Source organism: Lepidochelys kempii, chromosome 3 (genome assembly GCF_965140265.1).
Source record: "Lepidochelys kempii isolate rLepKem1 chromosome 3, rLepKem1.hap2, whole genome shotgun sequence".
Lineage (NCBI taxonomy): Eukaryota > Metazoa > Chordata > Testudines > Cheloniidae > Lepidochelys > Lepidochelys kempii.
In genome coordinates, this window is record NC_133258.1 from 83,404,435 (window position 1) to 83,421,182 (window position 16,748).

The following is a 16,748-nucleotide window of genomic DNA, read 5'->3' on the forward strand; positions in this document are numbered from 1 at the left end:
TGAGTTTAGACCTCAGCCTTCAATATGTCAGGGGTGAGGTTTGCCTATGATATGTTTTCCAAGTGGGAGAGAACAGTTCTTTGCTCTTGCATATCAGTGTGGTATTGGTTTTAAAATAACTTATTAGGATAGACTATACAGCTGTTTAACCTTTCTCTTAGTTCCTGGTGGAAAACAAAGCATGGGGGGGGGGGGAACAATTGAGATCCATTTGGATTGTGTCACGAAACAGACATCTAAGCAGTCTCTTGCCAGCCACAGTTGTCTCAAGGGGATAAAGCAGCAGCCAACGTACTGGGAGTTTCTTGGTACTGCCTATGTTATTGCAATTAAACTGAATTGCTGTTTTAATGTGTCAGTAAACAGTGAGTCATTCCTTCAGTACATTTGAGGGCTTAGTGTGTTCAAAGGTGAATAAAACTATGGACTCTGCATACCCAATAGGTCAGTTTTGAAGATGGATAGCTTTGTTTTCCTAAAATACAGATCCGTATCTTAGCTTTTTTTAAGAGAAAAGAAAGAGTGAAAATCAATCATCAAAATAGAACACCTTACATTTTTAAAAGTTTGCATCACAGAAGCCATCACAGTTTGCACAACTGGTACCTTTTGAAAGGCAAATCAGGTTTGAAACAGTTACATAACTGCGTAGAGGATGTCTATATTGCCATTGGTGAGGATTTAGTATGACTATAGGCCTGCACTATTCACCCATCTTAACAAAACCCTTCAAATATGTTGTTTTTCAATAAACTAAAACTACATGTTGTCTAATGTTGCCAAACATTTTCAGGCTTCCATCCTTACAACATTTTTGTGAAAGTCATAATTACTTGATTATAGGAGGTTATAACTGGACTCTGTCCTTCTGTAGTGTACAGCACGTTATTGGTGTCTAATAATTCAGGTATCAGTGACATGGTAAGTTGTGCTAAAGATCTATAATCACTTCCTCAAAAACAATGAGAAGTCTGGTGGCACCTTAAAGACTTAACAGATTTATTTGGGCATAAGCTTTCATGTGTAAAAAAAACCCCTTCTTCAGATGCACCTGTTTTTGTGGATACAGACTAAGATGGATAGCCCTCTGATACATAATCACTTCCTGTACTTGACACTACAGCTATTCTACATTCTCCAGGTGTTTTATTTAAAATAAGGTAGTGTTCCTGAGCTATGCCGTTTTTTTATGGATTACCATCTCTCTATATGTCCCAAAAATGAGAGCAACATGGGCCACCCTCTAATCAGAGATTGACCATACGCTTTTGAATCCCTATGACCCAAAAACTGACCTCGATTTTCACTAGAAATCTGACCTTGTTCTACTAGCCGTGCTGAAGCTCCACCAGTGCTAGTGCAGATGAGGCACAAGTGTTCTTACCACCCAGTTATCTAATCCCTACTCAGTGCAGGGCAAGATGAGTTGGTGGTAAAATCTCTGTTAGCTCCTCACTCCTGCAGAGAAGCAAGGGTAGCAAACTCACTAAAGAGCACGTCCAGACGGGGCTATAGGTTGATGTTGTGGATATCGGAGGTGGGGCTGAAAACAGTTTAGTTTTGTCTACACTAGGAGATTAGCCGCTTGTTGAAGGGCATGTGTTGCTAGCACAGGGACAGCTAGCTAATAAGCGACACAGGTGGGGGCCGGGTCCGCTCTACACGAAGGAAATGCTAGGGAGCTGAACAATCTGGGGAACCCTTGTGCGGCAGGCGACTGGCAAAGGGTATCGACTAGCTCCGCTCTAAGCAGGGCTGGAGGGCACCGCTCACAGCGCCTCAGGGCCTCTGATCGCTCTCAGCTAGTGGGGCGGGGAGCCCCGCTGGAGGGGAGGAGCCCCAGCCGCCTGCTACGGCTGCACGCCAGTCACTGAGCGAGCTGAGGAGAGGGCCCGGGCGCGGCTCGGAGAGCGGGAGGGAAGGCGGCACATTTAAAGCTGGGCCCGGGCAGCCCCTCCCCGCAGCAGCCGCGAGTCTAGCGCGGGCCAGGAGGCGGCAGGAGCAGGTAACGCGGCGCTGCGGGAGGGTTGGTCCGTCGTCCCTGTCACTCCCTTCTTCTCTCCTCCGCGGCTCATCCTGCCTTTCCCCTCAGCTCGGGGCCCGCCGTCCTTCCTCGCAATCCGCTTGCGGTAACTGCATCGCCCTCTCCAGCGCCCGCCGCCCCGCCGGGGCCGGGGCCGGTGGCTCTAGGGACTAGCAGCGGCAGAGCCAAGGCACGGTGCTGCTCTTCGCCTGCTGCGGCGGGCGCTCGGGCCTCAGCTGCGTTAGGAGACCCGGGGGCTGGCTGTGCAACCTCCCCCGTCTCATCGGTGCGTCCCCGCAGCGGTTCGAGTTAGTGACCCAGGGAAAGGAGCCTCTCCAAGGAGAGCGGAGCTGTCTGGAAGAAATGGACGCGGGTGGTAGCTCGGGTCATCGGGCTGCTGCTAACACCCCCGCGTACAGAAGCGGGAGCCTGGCTTGGTGGGCTGCTTTTGTACTGCAGGTGTGGTGAAGGGACATGGAAACCTCGCTAATGGAGGTGAGCAGCGTCTCTCTTGTGGCCTTAGGAGCTAACAGTTCAAACAACAAGCTGGTTAAACAGTGCCCCGCAAAGGGAAAAATGGGTTTGTGGTCGTATATGATCTATTTAGATGGCCTGAAAGTTGCTTCAAAATACTCCCCCTTCCCCTCTCCCCGCCTTGTCTTTTATCTTCTAGAAATATCAGGAATGTCCAGTCTAGGTGGTGGGGTTGTTCTTCCTTTTGGGAATTTTCTAGGCGTTCTTTGAAGGGGTGGAGGTGGTTGCATCTTTTAAAAAAAACTCTCTTATTTCAGTTGAATAGTTGTAAACAATCCAAATTTTGATAGTCCGAGTAAAAAATTACTTCCTTTCTTAATTAACTAGGTTTCAGTTGCTTGATACCTGTGCCTCCCTTATATATTCATAATGAAGTTAAAAATACATAAACTAATTTTCCACCATTGTTTATCTATATTCCAAATACAAAGGCCCCCCACTGAGATGTAGCATCATCATTATGCTAGGTCCTGTAAAACTTATAGTTAGAGTTCTGTGCCTACATAATGAGACAGGCCAAGGGCGGGCGGAGAAAGGAAGTATTGCTGATAGAAGGTTACATGCTTTGTAGCTTCAGTCCAAGTGCATTGTACACACAAAAGGTGACCAGATGTCCCGATTTTATAGGGACAGCCCTGATATTTGGTGCTTTTTCTTATATAGGCATCTATTAACCCCCACCTCCTGTCCTGATTTTTCACACTTGCTGTCTGGTCACCCGAGACACACCAGAGGTTCCTTTTATCCCCCCACAAACTCCGTTTGTACTACTCTCCCATCCCCCTCAAAAAGTTCCTGCAACCACCCATGCTAGAGAGGTTGCGTGTGCCCTATTCCCCATACCATTGGTTGTGTGCCCTTCCAGTCCCCCTTCCCATATGCCAAAGTCCTCTGTTCTGCCCCTTTATGCACAGGGTCTGTGGGCTATGAAGTTTTTGCTACTTCAATTATTTTGGTATAGTTAAAGTGGCAAACCTCTCTAGTGAAGGGGTCTCAAACTCAAATGACCACGAGGGCCACATAAGGACTCGTACATTGGCCCGAGGGCCGCACCACTGACCACTCCCGTCCTCCCCTTCCATGAGGCCCTGCCCCTGCCCTGCCTCTTCCCACTCCTTCCCTGCCCCCATTCCAACCCCTTCACCAAAATCCCCACCCCAACTCCGCTCCCTCCCTGCCCCTGAGGGGTGCAGAAGGGGTGTGGGGTGCAGCAGGGGGCTCGGGGCAGGGGGCTCAGTCCGTGTGCCTGGAAAACACTAACCCAGACACGTCCTGGTGGACTTTGCTGAGTCACAGAGTTGAGCAGTCCCCCATTTTGCGATGCTTGCACAGCCCTCTTACAGCATTGTAAATCCCTTGATTGGAACTCCCCTGCTGATTAATGGTTATTTAGCACCATCCTGGGAATGGGTCACCTCATTTGTCACTGGAGAACTAGCAGTGAAGACTCTCAAACTTACAACATATTTCAGTAACAACCATATAGCAAAATCTCATAACTTCATACACACACATGATATACATATTTTGACAGAACAATGGGTTTCAGAAGATAAGAAGATATATGAAAAGTTATGATATGGCATGCTTTGTATGAACTATATCATAATTATATGGCTGGTGAATATGGGGGTTCCTGGGTGCTGCTTTGAGGTACAGAGTGCCACACTGGTGTGTAAGTTTGTTTTCAGGACCACCAACCTGGCCCACAGGTTATTTTATGAACCCAGCAAAGCACACAACCACTGCTTGCTGTAGCAGACAAAACCACTGCTAACTCTAGAGTTCAGATCCAAGGAACAGGTTTATATCCGTAGAGGTACAAAGTGATCAGTTGAGAGTGACCTGCCAGTGATCTGACTTAGTACATACAGACAAGGCTGTACACAAACAAAGGCAAAGACTTAAATTTCAGTACACTTTTATGCTCAAGATGACCCCATATTTTTATCCACACCCCCTCCTCTGATTCATTACATAACGAGTAATAATATTTTATGACCAAATATAAGATTCTGCATTACACCCTAAATTATATAACTTGATTATCTACTTATTAATACTTTTCTTATTGTTAATTTTAATATTTGACAGGGACTTTCTTTCTTTACCCTGATCATATTTGGTGGGGTCATCACAACCTCTCACTGTTACTGCATCCTTGTTATTTACCTAAATATCAAGGACATTTCAAGAAGTGAAATAACAGGATGCTTAGTTAGCCAAAAAGTTGTCTTGCGCTCCTTTCCAAAGGTCTGATGAACCAAACTAAACTAGGCCTACATTTATATTGATTATGCACTTGTCTATCTAATATGTGATATATAGGATCCATTAAATACACTTAGGCCCTTACCCTTTTACATGAGGTAAGTTTACCTAATCATCGTCTCACCTCCTTACATGGTGTAACTTTTCTAGTGTAGACTACCACTTAGAGTATGTCTACACCTACCTTGGATTGACACTGTGGCGATGGGTCCAGTGAAGACCCACTAAATCGATCACAGATCACTTTCCCGTCTACTCCAGTACTTCAGCAGAATGAGAAGCATAAGGTAAGTTGACAGGAGAGTTTCTCCCGTCGACCCAGTACAGTGTAGACACCACAATAAGTTGACCTAAGCTATGTCAACTCCAGCTACGTTATTTAGGTCGACTTAGCCCTGTAGCGTAGATCTGCCTTCAGTGTTGAACAGAGCCTTCATGCAAACAATGTAGGGTAAAAATGAAACCGATCATACCTGAATTTACGCTGGCTACTTACTTACTTTCCTGATACATGTTTCTTGTCACATTGGGCTGAATACAGTAGATTTCCTGGAGAGTCATTTGTTGCTGGTTCAGGCTTTATTCAGATGTCTGCATGGGACCCTCAGTGCTGTAGCTGTGTAGTTACATACACATGTAGAGAATGATTAATTGTCCATTATAAGCTATGGTATATTCTCTGAAAAGAGAGACATTTGGGTGTTAAACCAGTCCCCCTACAAATATTAAGCAAACTAAATATAAATATTAGTATAAAATAATATTCATGGCTCAGAAAGGCCTCCCAACATGCAGCAGGGAGAATTCACTGATGGGTGTTGTGGGGACACAAGACATCCTTTTCAAAACTTAAACTTTGTTTTTAAATGATGTTGCAAAGATAACATTAAATAGCTGATCTGAATGTAAACTGATGTCATTTTGTCTGGCCTAAACTAGCACTTAGGGAAAGGAGGTGGGGGAAGAAAATCTCCTACTGGCATAAAAAATGATGGAGGCAATAGCATAGCATCTAAATCAAGAATTCTCAGACACTTTTGTGGACCACTCCTTCTTTCAAATCATGATATCTGAGATAATCTTCTCTCCTAATCATGATAATAGCCCGTTGGCAACTCTGGAAATTGCTTACATGGAAGAGTTATACTATGAAAATATTAAAAATTGGCTACAAGCACCTAAAATTAAATTTTTTTTTTTAGCAGCTGGAAATGTGGAGATGAGCAGCCAGCTTCCTGCAGAGTACCAGTAGTCCACAAACTGCAGTCTGCCACTCTCTCTGCTTTTATTTGTGTAATCTTACACCGATAAAAAGGATGCCCTTTTTCTCAATGTTGCTATCACTGGTGGAATTGCAATGATGTAAGACTTAGCACCAAAAAAGCTACTGTAACACAGCCTCTGAGTCTCAAGACAGATAATTGAAATGACACTAAAAATGACTCTAATGTTTTCATATGCCTGTTCCAGAGGCATTGGTGAAACTGATCAATAATCTTGCCAATTTCATGCTGCTGCAGATGCTTTACTGAGCATCAGCAGCCACTACTCCCTGAGGAGTAAGAGCTCCAGCCCTGGCCCCCCAAAAAGAGGCTGGAAGAAGGGCTGGCTAACAGGCCTTTCTGCATTTCCCTTGAAACAGTGAGATGCTCATAGGGTGGGGAGGAAGAGAAGGAGAAGAGACAAAGCTGCTATCTTCTTCATAAAAAGAAAAGGAGTACTTGTGGCACCTTAGAGACTAACCAATTTATTTGAGCATAAGCTTTCGTGAGCTACAGCTCACTTCATCGGATGCATACTGTGGAAAATACAGAAGATGTTGTTTTTATACACGCAAACCATGAAAAAATGGGTGTTTATCACTATAAAAGGTTTTCTCTCCCCCCACCCCACTCTCCTGCTGATAATAGTTTATCTAAAGTGATCACTCTCCTTACAATGCGTGTGATAATCAAGGTGGGCCATTTCCAGCACAAATCCAGGGTTTAATAAGAACATCTGAGGAACGGGGGGGGGGGGGGGGGAAACAAGGGAAAATAGGTTACCTTGCATAATGACATAGCCAATTTGCAAATGAATTCCAATTCAGCAGTCTCTCGCTGGAGTCTGGTTTTGAAGTTTTTCTGTTGTAATATCGCAACTTTCATATCTGTAATTGCGTGACCAGAGAGATTGAAGTGTTCTCCGACTGGTTTATGAATGTTATAATTCTTGACATCTGATTTGTGTCCATTTATTCTTTTACATAGAGACTGTCCAGTTTGACCAATGTACATGGCAGAGGGTCATTACTGGCACATGATGGCATATATCACATTGGTAGATGTGCAGGTGAACAAGCCTCTGATAGTGTGACTGATGTGATTAGGCCCTGTGATGGTGTCCCCTGAATAGATATGTGGGCACAGTTGGCAACGGGCTTTGTTGCAAGGATAGGTTCCTGGATTAGTGGTTCTGTCGTGTGGTATGTGGTTGCTGGTGAGTATTTGCTTCAGGTTGGGGGGCTGTCTGTAGGCAAGGACTGGCCTGTCTCCCAAGATTTGTGAGAGTGTTGGGTCATCCTTCAGGATAGGTTGTAGATCCTTGATAATGCGTTGGAGAGGTTTTAGTTGGGGTCTGAAGGTGACGGCTAGTGGCGTTCTGTTATTTTCTTTGTTAGGCCTGTCCTGTAGTAGGTGACTTCTGGGAACTCTTCTGGCTCTATCAATCCGTTTCTTCACTTCCGCAGGTGGGTATTGTAGTTGTAAGAATGCTTGATAGAGATCTTGTAGGTGTTTGTCTCTGTCTGAGGGGTTGGAGCAAATGCGGTTGTATCTCAGAGCTTGGCTGTAGACAATGGATCGTGTGGTGTGGTCAGGGTGAAAGCTGGAGGCATGTAGGTAGGAATAGCAGTTAGTAGGTTTCCGGTATAGGGTGATGTTTATGTGACCATCGTTTATTAGCACTGTAGTGTCCAGGAAGTGGATCTCTTGTGTGGACTGGACCAGGCTAAGGTTGATGGTGGGATAGAAATTGTTGAAATCATGGTGGAATTCCTCAAGGGCTTCTTTTCCATGGGTCCAGATGATGAAGATGTCATCAATATAGCGCAAGTAGAGTAGGGGCATTAGGGGACGAGAGCTGAGGAAGCATTGTTCTAAGTCAGCCATAAAAATGTTGGCATACTGTGGGGTCATGCGGGTACCCATAGCAGTGCCGCTGATTTTAAGGTATACATTGTCCCCAAATGTACAATAGTTATGGGTAAGGACAAAATCACAAAGTTCAGCCACCAGGTTAGCCGTTACATTATCGGGGATCGTGTTCTTGACGGCTTGTAGTCCATCTTTGTGTGGAATGTTGGTGTAGAGAGCTTCTACATCCATAGTGGCCAGGATGGCGTTATCAGGAAGATCACCGATGGATTTGTAGTTTCCTCAGGAAGTCAGTGGTGTCTCGAAGGTAGCTGGGAGTGTTGGTAGCATAGGGCCTGAGGAGAGAGTCTACATAGCCAGACAATCCTGCTGTCAGGGTGCCAATGCCTGAGATGATGGGGCGCCCAGGTTTATGGATCTTGGGTAGTAGATAGAATAACCCAGGTCGGGGTTCCAGGGGTGTGTCTGTGTGGATTTGATCTTGTGCTTTTTCAGGGAGTTTCTTGAGCAAATGCTGTAGTTTCTTTTGGTAACTCTCAGTGGGATTAGAGGGTAATGGCTTGTAGAAAGTGGTGTTGGAGAGCTGCCTAGCAGCCTCTTGTTCATATTCCGACCTAGTCATGATGACAACAGCACCTCCTTTGTCAGCCTTTTTGATTATGATGTCAGAGTTGTTTCTGAGGCTGTGGATGGCATTGTGTTCTGCACAGCTGAGGTTGTGGGGCAAGTGATGCTGCTTTTCCACAATTTCAGCCCGTGCACGTCGGCAGAAGCACTCTATGCAGAAGTCCAGTCTGCTGTCTCAACCTTCAGGAGGAGTCTACCTAGAATCCTTCTTCTTTTTGTAGTGTTGGTAGGGAGGTCTCTGTGGATTAGTATGTTGTTCAGAAGTGTGTTGGAAATATTCCTTGAGTTGGAGACGTCAAAAATAGGATTCTAGGTCACCACAGAACTGTATCCTGTTCATGGGGTTGGAGGGGCAGAAGGAGAGGCCCCGAGATAGGACAGCTGCTTCTGCTGGGCTAAGAGTATAGTTGGATAGGTTAACAATATTGCTGGGTGGGTTGAGGGAACCATTGCTGTGGCCCCTTGTGGCATGTAGTAGTTTAGAAAGTTTAGCGTCCTTTTTCTTTTGTAGAGAAGCAAAGTGTGTGTGTTTTAGTAAAGTCCAGCCACGAGGAAGTTTGTGTGGAAGGTTGGTTTTTTATGAGAGTATCCATTTTTGAGAGCTCATTCTTTATCTTTCCCTGTTTGCTGTAGAGGATGTTGATCAGGTGGTTCCGCAGTTTCTTTGAGAGCGTGTGGCACAAGCTGTCAGCATAGTCTGTGTGGTATGTAGATTGTAATGGACATTTTTACCTTCAGTCCTTTTGGTACGATGTCCATCTGTTTGCATTTGGAAAGGAAGATGTCTGTCTGTATCTGTACAAGTTTTTTCATGCAGTTGATAGATTTCCACTCCGTACGGCTAAATGCGGTGCCTTGCATGATGACAGGTTTCAGAGTAACAGCCGTGTTAGTCTGTATTCGCAAAAAGAAAAGGAGTACTTGTGGCACCTTAGACTAACCAATTTATTTGAGCATAAGCTTTCGTGAGCTACAGCTCACTTCATCGGATGCATACTTCACCTACTACAGGACAGGCCTAACAAAGGCCCTCCCCCCCCCCCCCCCCCCGTTCCTCAGACGTTCTTGTTAAACCCTGGATTTGTGCTGGAAATGGCCCACCTTGATTATCACACACATTGTAAGGAGAGTGATCACTTTAGGCACACCTGAGGCACCTAACTCCAGGAGAGGGTTCACAGCTGAGAATCACAAGTGGAGCTATGCACCTACCTGTAGTGAGGACTTAGGCATTTTTGTCTGTGAGAGGGGCGAGGCTTAAGATGCACCCCTGCCATCAGCGTCTTCCATTGGCTAAGTAAGGGAGCTCTCTATGTAGCATGCTGTCTGTTGTGGATCATATTCTAATGTGCCTGTCTCTCTCCATTCATTGTATAGAGAGCCTAGGTGCCTAACTCAGACTTTGTGGATTGCATTGATGTTCCTGTGATTTTTCTAGGTGCTTAAAAGTTAGGGGCTGTGATGCTGAATGTGAATCTAAGCCTCCAGTAAATTGTTCAGCTACCGAATTATATCCTTTGGGTATTAAACTCCTATAAACTGGAAAGAAAGGATCATGAGATAATGTAATGCAAGCTTACTTATGTGTTCCTGTGCTTCCTGCCCCATGCAAGTAGAATTGTCTACTGTATTTTATCCTCTGCTGCTTAGTAATCAAGACTGCATATGATCTCCTGTCCTGGTGAAGAAGGTTTTCTCATCAGTAAGAGCTACTGTGGCAGGATTCAATTTAGATAATGTGGTTTGTAATCTGTAGTAGATACGATGTTGCAGTGTTCTGTATGACATCCTAGAATACAGTGGTTGTCAGTAGCAATAAAACAGCATTGGAATGTTATGGGCTGAAATACTCTCCAGGACAGGATGGTGATTTGTACACGATTTTGAACAAATTATTTGTTCGCTAAAACTATCTAACGAAAGTTGTCAGAGTGGACTGTGATAGTTTGGCTGTGTCCCAGGTCTTAGGGAAACCTCTACAAGCTCTAGTTCATCTGAAGGGTTAGCTGTGAGTGTGTCTTGAAATCAGATATGTACTGACCAGAAGATTTCTGAGCTTGATAGCAGCTATTTAATAGTAATTTAGAACATGAGGAAGGTATCCAACCGAGAATCTCCAATTTCTTGAGTAGCTTGAAGATGCAGCATAGCAAGATGTTGGCTCTTTTTCTGTTTTAAATGCCCTCTGAAACATCAACACTGACCGCTTTTTCTGGAAATTTTTTTCTGTTTTGAATATTTTTTTCAAATTGACTCTCATCTGGGATCTAACTTTATTTAGATAAATGCTGTAGTTTGTTGTGGGTTGCTGCTTCTTCCTGTTGGTTCCTTTTGTTAAGCCACCAAATGAGTGGTGTAAATTACTTGTTCTAAACAGAAACCACGATGCTGTGCTGAGTAGAGATTGGGGTTCATGCTGGAAGTGGTACAGCAAATAATCTTCCGTGGCAGACAATACCCTCTTTCTGCTACTCGGGGAAGAAAAGGTGAGTCTGCTGCAGTATTTTAATCTGCTGTATGAAACCACAGTTTTACTGTATTATTAGGCCTGCAAGTAAGTGTCTTTTCTGTAATGAGAATTGTCTTCCACTGAACTGTGATGGTGTGATTACAACTTGCCTAATTCAGTATTGCAGTCCCTCTTTTTGAGTTTAATTATTTAGGCTTGTTAAAGGAATCTTACATGTGCCTGATGTGTTTTGATAAAAGCTGTCATCTTCTGTGACTGTAATAACTTCTGAAGTACAGCACAGAACCAAGTTTCTGGGACCCAAGTTAAAACCAAAGATGTTGAATTTGAAATAAGAAATACTGTACAAGGCCTTGGAAATTCACAAATTAATTTGTGAAAAATAATGAGGAATGTGAGTAAAAATGGGGCTTATGCATTTGAGCTGACTTTGAGATAGTAAGGAGTCAAGAATGGATGGCTAGTAACTATTATGTTACAAGGATTGTCTACAGACTCTCCAAACAATCCATAGTTGCAGTAGCAGGGCAGTTTTATGAACTCATCATTAAAACACGATTGCAAGAAAACTGAATAGAGGTGAACTTGAGCTGTGAAGTTCTGACTGAGAGTTTTGATGTTAGGCCTATCTATACCCAACAGATATATTTAAATAAAGCACCGTAAGAAATGGTAGGGTTAAGAAACCATGAAACAACTGACATTCTTAAAACTTGTTTCTAATTTTGTCTTGAGCATCATTAAGGTCAAATTAGAAGTAAAGTAATGCAGTAAGCAAAATATTGTTTATACATGATCAATAATCCAACACATCTGAAAAACACTTAAGAAATGCATTTCTTTCATGTTCTTATTGTCACATTTTTTTTTCTCCATTTGGGTGGAATACATAACTAATATTCAGAGCTTGAATATTTAATTTCTAATCTAAATATCTGAATGGAACTTGAGTTAGTTATCCTGGAATAAACATTTTTGGCTGAGCTCTGAGGGTCAACTTTACTAAATCACCTAGTCCAAACTTCATTGTCTGTATCTCAAATACAGTTAAACTGTCTTTTTTTTTTTTTATTTTAGGCAGAATAAACATGCCCTTGAAAATCTGCTTCGGACAAAATGAGGAGTGTGGCGGGGGGGGAGGAGGAATTCTTTTACTGGATTGTATTAATGGGAATACAGCATATTTAAATCAAGAAAAGGAAGGCAGGGGTTTTTTTGCTTGGCCATTATTAGGTTTCAGCTGTATTAAATTTTGGACACCACATGTTTATTTAAAAAAACACCTGCTTTGGTGGATTCAGAGGTTTGGGGTGGGGTAAAGTATATGTAGGGAAAAGGGCATGCTCATTGTACATTAAAGATCAGACATAACTGTCCTGTAAATATGAGGATGTTAGGAAAGGAGTGCATTATTCCCTGGTCAAAAAGTTAAACAGAATAAATGTGTTTAGAAGTCAAGAAGGAAAAATTTTAAGAATCTTTTTGGTAATAAAACAAGATGCCAAGGGAATCTGTAGCATTTCTCTCATTGGTGATTTTTTTTTTTTTTTTTTTTTTTTTAGGAATTTGTTGGGAGTTATTTAAGCTGCAGTATTCTTGACACAATGTAGAGGGAAGGACCAACTGACTTGCTCAGTGTTCTTTCCAACCCAGTTGATTTCATTTGATACAAACTTAGGGCTTGTTCAAGACAGGGCATTGGACTAGTTGTTGGTGCTATAATAATAGTCCATTTAGGAAATAATGGCATTCTGTATATCTTTCCTTCTACAGACCATGGGTTCTGAATCAAAGCAAAGTTTCATAGGAACCTTTCTGCAGCCTCCAGATAAAATGTTTGTTCCTACCTTTGGTCAGAGCAAGTCAAAGAAGGCAACAGCTACCATTGGTGACATGCTTCCTGCCCCAAACAACCAAGGTAAAGCCACAAAAAAAAGTGTTCTTTTTAACTCTATTAAGCAAATTGCCTTGTCTGTTCTACTTATGATCTAAATGACTAATGTTCGTTGGACTGGAGGCTTGTGTGGAGAATGAGTAGTATCCCCAGACTTGGGGGCTGTATCCTAGAAGCTGGTTGCCACCTCTCCTAACTTTGGCTGTGAAATCTGTTTTGCTTGAAAATTGGAGATTGCTTCTGTAGAGTTTGAAGTTTATCGCTTTCTTTTTAGCATTACTTTGATTTGAAACTTTGATTTTTGTTTCAGAGTAACAGCCGTGTTAGTCTGTATTCGCAAAAAGAAAAGGAGTACTTGTGGCACCTTAGAGACTAACCAATTTATTTGAGCATAAGCTTTCGTGAGCTACATGCATCCGATGACGTGAGCTGTAGCTCATGAAAGCTTATGCTCAAATAAATTGGTTAGTCTCTAAGGTGCCACAAGTACTCCTTTTCTTTTTGATTTTTGTGTGACATTGTTTGCTTCCCTCTAGGTCAAAAATCACTTAACTTTCTGCATAAGATCCCCTGGAAAACTTGAGGAGAAAATACATTGTAAAGAACCAAAGTTATAAACTATTTTGGTTATGGATAGTTTTGAGCCAAGTCTTGTTCCCGTTGCTGTTAAATCAATAGCAAATAATTCACATTTGGTGGGAGCAACGTTGGGTACTATGTATGTGAACATGTTTCTTTCTACTGTGGCTTAATCATAGGAAGAACCTAAGGCTCCTTTAGTTGACTCCTAAGAGGGTTCTTACACAAGCTTCTGCTACTAGACGGAGAGAGAGAGTGTGTTGGGTTGTCTTTTTTAAACTGTCGGACTACAGTTCTGGAGCTTAGTCTTCAGGTACACTGGAATAATGCCTGGTACACCTAGGGGAAGATCTAAGGTGGCTTTATTCCACATTTCTGCCTTCTAGTCCCTGATCTTAGGGGCAGTATTGCTCCAAGTTTTAGCCCTCTCTACATTAGGGGCCATTGTGCCAGCTGGGGGTCACTGCAACATGATCCAGCCAACAACCATGCTCTGAGGAAAATGGGGGTAGCTGGCAGGGAGAGCGGGGACATTATTTCCCCCCCCACCAAGGGAGTCCTCCGTTTGAGTACAGGAAACCTTAAGGCTTGTGTGTGCTATTGGAATGTCACAAAGAGTGCTTAGTTTGTGTCAGAACTGGGCCCTTTCTCTGTAAGCGTATGACTATGGAGAGGCAATAGCATCTTCGGAGTAAAAGTTGTAGCTGTGGTGATACTTCATCATAAACATTTGAAAGCACAGTTTTAACCACACATTATGTTAGGGAACAAATACTTTTTTGAAATGTAAAAATGGTTCCTCCTTGACATTTTTCCAAAGTGTCTAACTTTCCCTTCGATCTGTCCAAAACAATCACATGATGCCACAATAAGTGAATCCTAAATAAATGTTGAGGTTGACTCATCCAAGAAGCTTTTTTCCAAGGACAAGAATAGCTTAATAATCAAGGAATTGCCATTATTTGGCAGTAGAAGCAGTTCTCTTTCAATAAAGCAGATATTGGGGAGAAAAAGGGGCAACAGAATATCTGAGCTACTTTGAGTGTCAAACTGGCTTTCAGAAGTGAGAGAAAAACCTAGGATCTGTTAAAATGTACTCCTCCTCCTTCCTGCCATCCCTATGAAAATGCCCCTGTGACCTATAAGGAATGTGCACATTTTGAGATTGGGTAACAGAAGAGCAGAGCATAAATCAAGTGCAGAGGTTACACAGAAAATATGACTGAGCCAGAAACAAGACTTAATTTCTAATCTCAATAGCAAGCCCATGTTGTATTCAGTAGATCACTGTGCCTCTGATGCAAATTGCTTCCAACCTCTGTATTTAGGCTAATTGTAAAACTGGGCAAACAATGCTTACCCATTTCTGCAAAGTTCTCTGAAATCTAGAAATTAAAAAGGATTACTCGCCCTTCTCCAGGAGGCATTGCAAGTTAGGCATTGGCTGTTTAACTTAGACCTGAGTTCTAGTCTTTGGTCTGATATTTAATTTGCTATAACTTGCTGGCACTCCTTACTAGCATTTGGAGTGAAGATGGCTATGCATGTATACACAGCACATTCTCACTTAGCGACATACAAAACAAATGCGTTTTGTAAGGTGTGCACTGAAAGTGCTGGATCTCCATAGGATCCACTGTTAACTTTTCCAGTGGGTGCTGTGGCTCTTCTCTAACAATTGGGTGAGTTATTTATCACATGTATTCTTTCTTTTTTAAATGGCCTTTTCTACTCATTTCATAACCCTTATTGGTTTTTTTAAACATTTGTTTGTTTTTTGGGAATCGATACAAGTTTTTTATGGCTAACACTATATTGCAATGCAGTAAAACATTTATTTTTTTTAAAAATCCACTATTTTTCAATTGTTCACCAGCTCTGATGTCAGCCCTCAAAACTCTTCAAGAAAAGATCCGTCGTCTAGAGTTGGAGAGGTCGCAGGCTGAAGATAACCTGAGCTGCCTTTCCATTGAGGCTGCCCAGTATAAAAAGACCTTGCAGCATGAAACAAATGAGAAAGATATAGCACATGAGGAATTGATACAACAGAAAAAAGGTCTCTCTCCAATGGTGATAATTAGATTTGCAGACTTGTCATCTATTTTTTTTTTTAATCAAAAATCCTGGAGCAGTCGCAATAAATTTAGTAAAAATCATGGGTTTAGGAGGAAATGGTGTAAAGTCACAGGTGTGTCATTTAAAGTGTAGCAGAGGGATTTACAAGTATGTGGGGAGGCGTTGGGTCCTACCCTGAGGGGAAAGAGGCCTTGGGGGTGGGAGTGTTGCAGAGTGAATCCACCCCGCACTCACCTTCCAGCAATGGCTCCTGTCCCACAGGGCTAGCCCAGCTCCCTGCTACAGAGTCCAGGCAGGGTCCACCTCCTGTGATGACCCTACCACCCTTCCTGGCCCTGGCGCTGCTGGATTGCCTGTCCCAAATTGGGCTGTGGAAGCATAAGTGGTGGGGCCATGGCCCACGTGCCGCCGGCCCCCCCCCCTCCCCCCGCCACGCAGCTCCACAACCTGTGAAACCCCAGACACAAAAGTCATGGTATTCATGGCAACTTTACCTCTGTGACAAACCTGTCACCATACTAATAATAGAAATAGTCAATATAGCTGTTAGTTCTCTCAACTGAAGGAGCGCTCATGTTTTGGCGAGCTGCTATTGAATGCAGGTTCTAGTTTCAGCTTTGAGAAGTATAGTCCTATCCAATCATCATAATTTGTCTGAATTTTTTTTTTAATAAAAATTAACCAAATATTGCCTTACCAATCATAGAAGATTAGGGTTGGAAGAGACCTCAGGAGGTCATCTAGTCCAACCCCCTGCTCAAAGCAAGACCCACCCCAACTAAATTATCCCAGCCAGGGCTTTGTCAAGCCAGGCCTTAAAAACCCCCTAAGGATGGAGATTCCACCACCTCCCTAGATAACCCATTCCAGTGCTTTACCACTCTCTTAGTGAAATAATTTTTCCTAATCTCCAACCTAGACCTCCCCCACTGCAACTTCAGACCATTTGCTTCTTGTTCTGTCATTTGCCACCGCTGAGAACAGCCTAGCTCCATCCTCTTTGGAACCCCCCTTCAGATTGTTGAAGGCTGCTATCAAATCCCCCTAACTCTTCTCTTCTGCAGACTAAATAAACCCAGTTCCCTCAACCTCTCCTCATGTGTCATGTGCCCTAGCCCCCTAATCATTTTCATTGCCCTC

The 16,748-nt window shown here is 43.1% G+C and overlaps 1 protein-coding gene across 7 annotated transcripts in view; it reads left to right on the forward strand.

Annotated features, from left to right (window-relative positions):
• Positions 1-1,841: 1,841 nt before the first annotated feature.
• Positions 1,842-16,748, forward strand: part of CEP57L1 (centrosomal protein 57 like 1) — a 47,391-nt gene continuing 32,484 nt past the window's right edge. For 2 of the 7 annotated variants that reach the window (XM_073336986.1, XM_073336985.1), the window contains exons 1-3: positions 2,013-2,518; positions 12,833-12,977; positions 15,409-15,588. In XM_073336986.1, the coding sequence (XP_073193087.1) occupies positions 2,498-2,518; positions 12,833-12,977; positions 15,409-15,588 (346 nt within the window). In that variant the 5' untranslated portion in view covers positions 2,013-2,497. The other 5 variants (XM_073336980.1, XM_073336984.1, XM_073336982.1 and 2 more) reach the window with 4 other exon arrangements.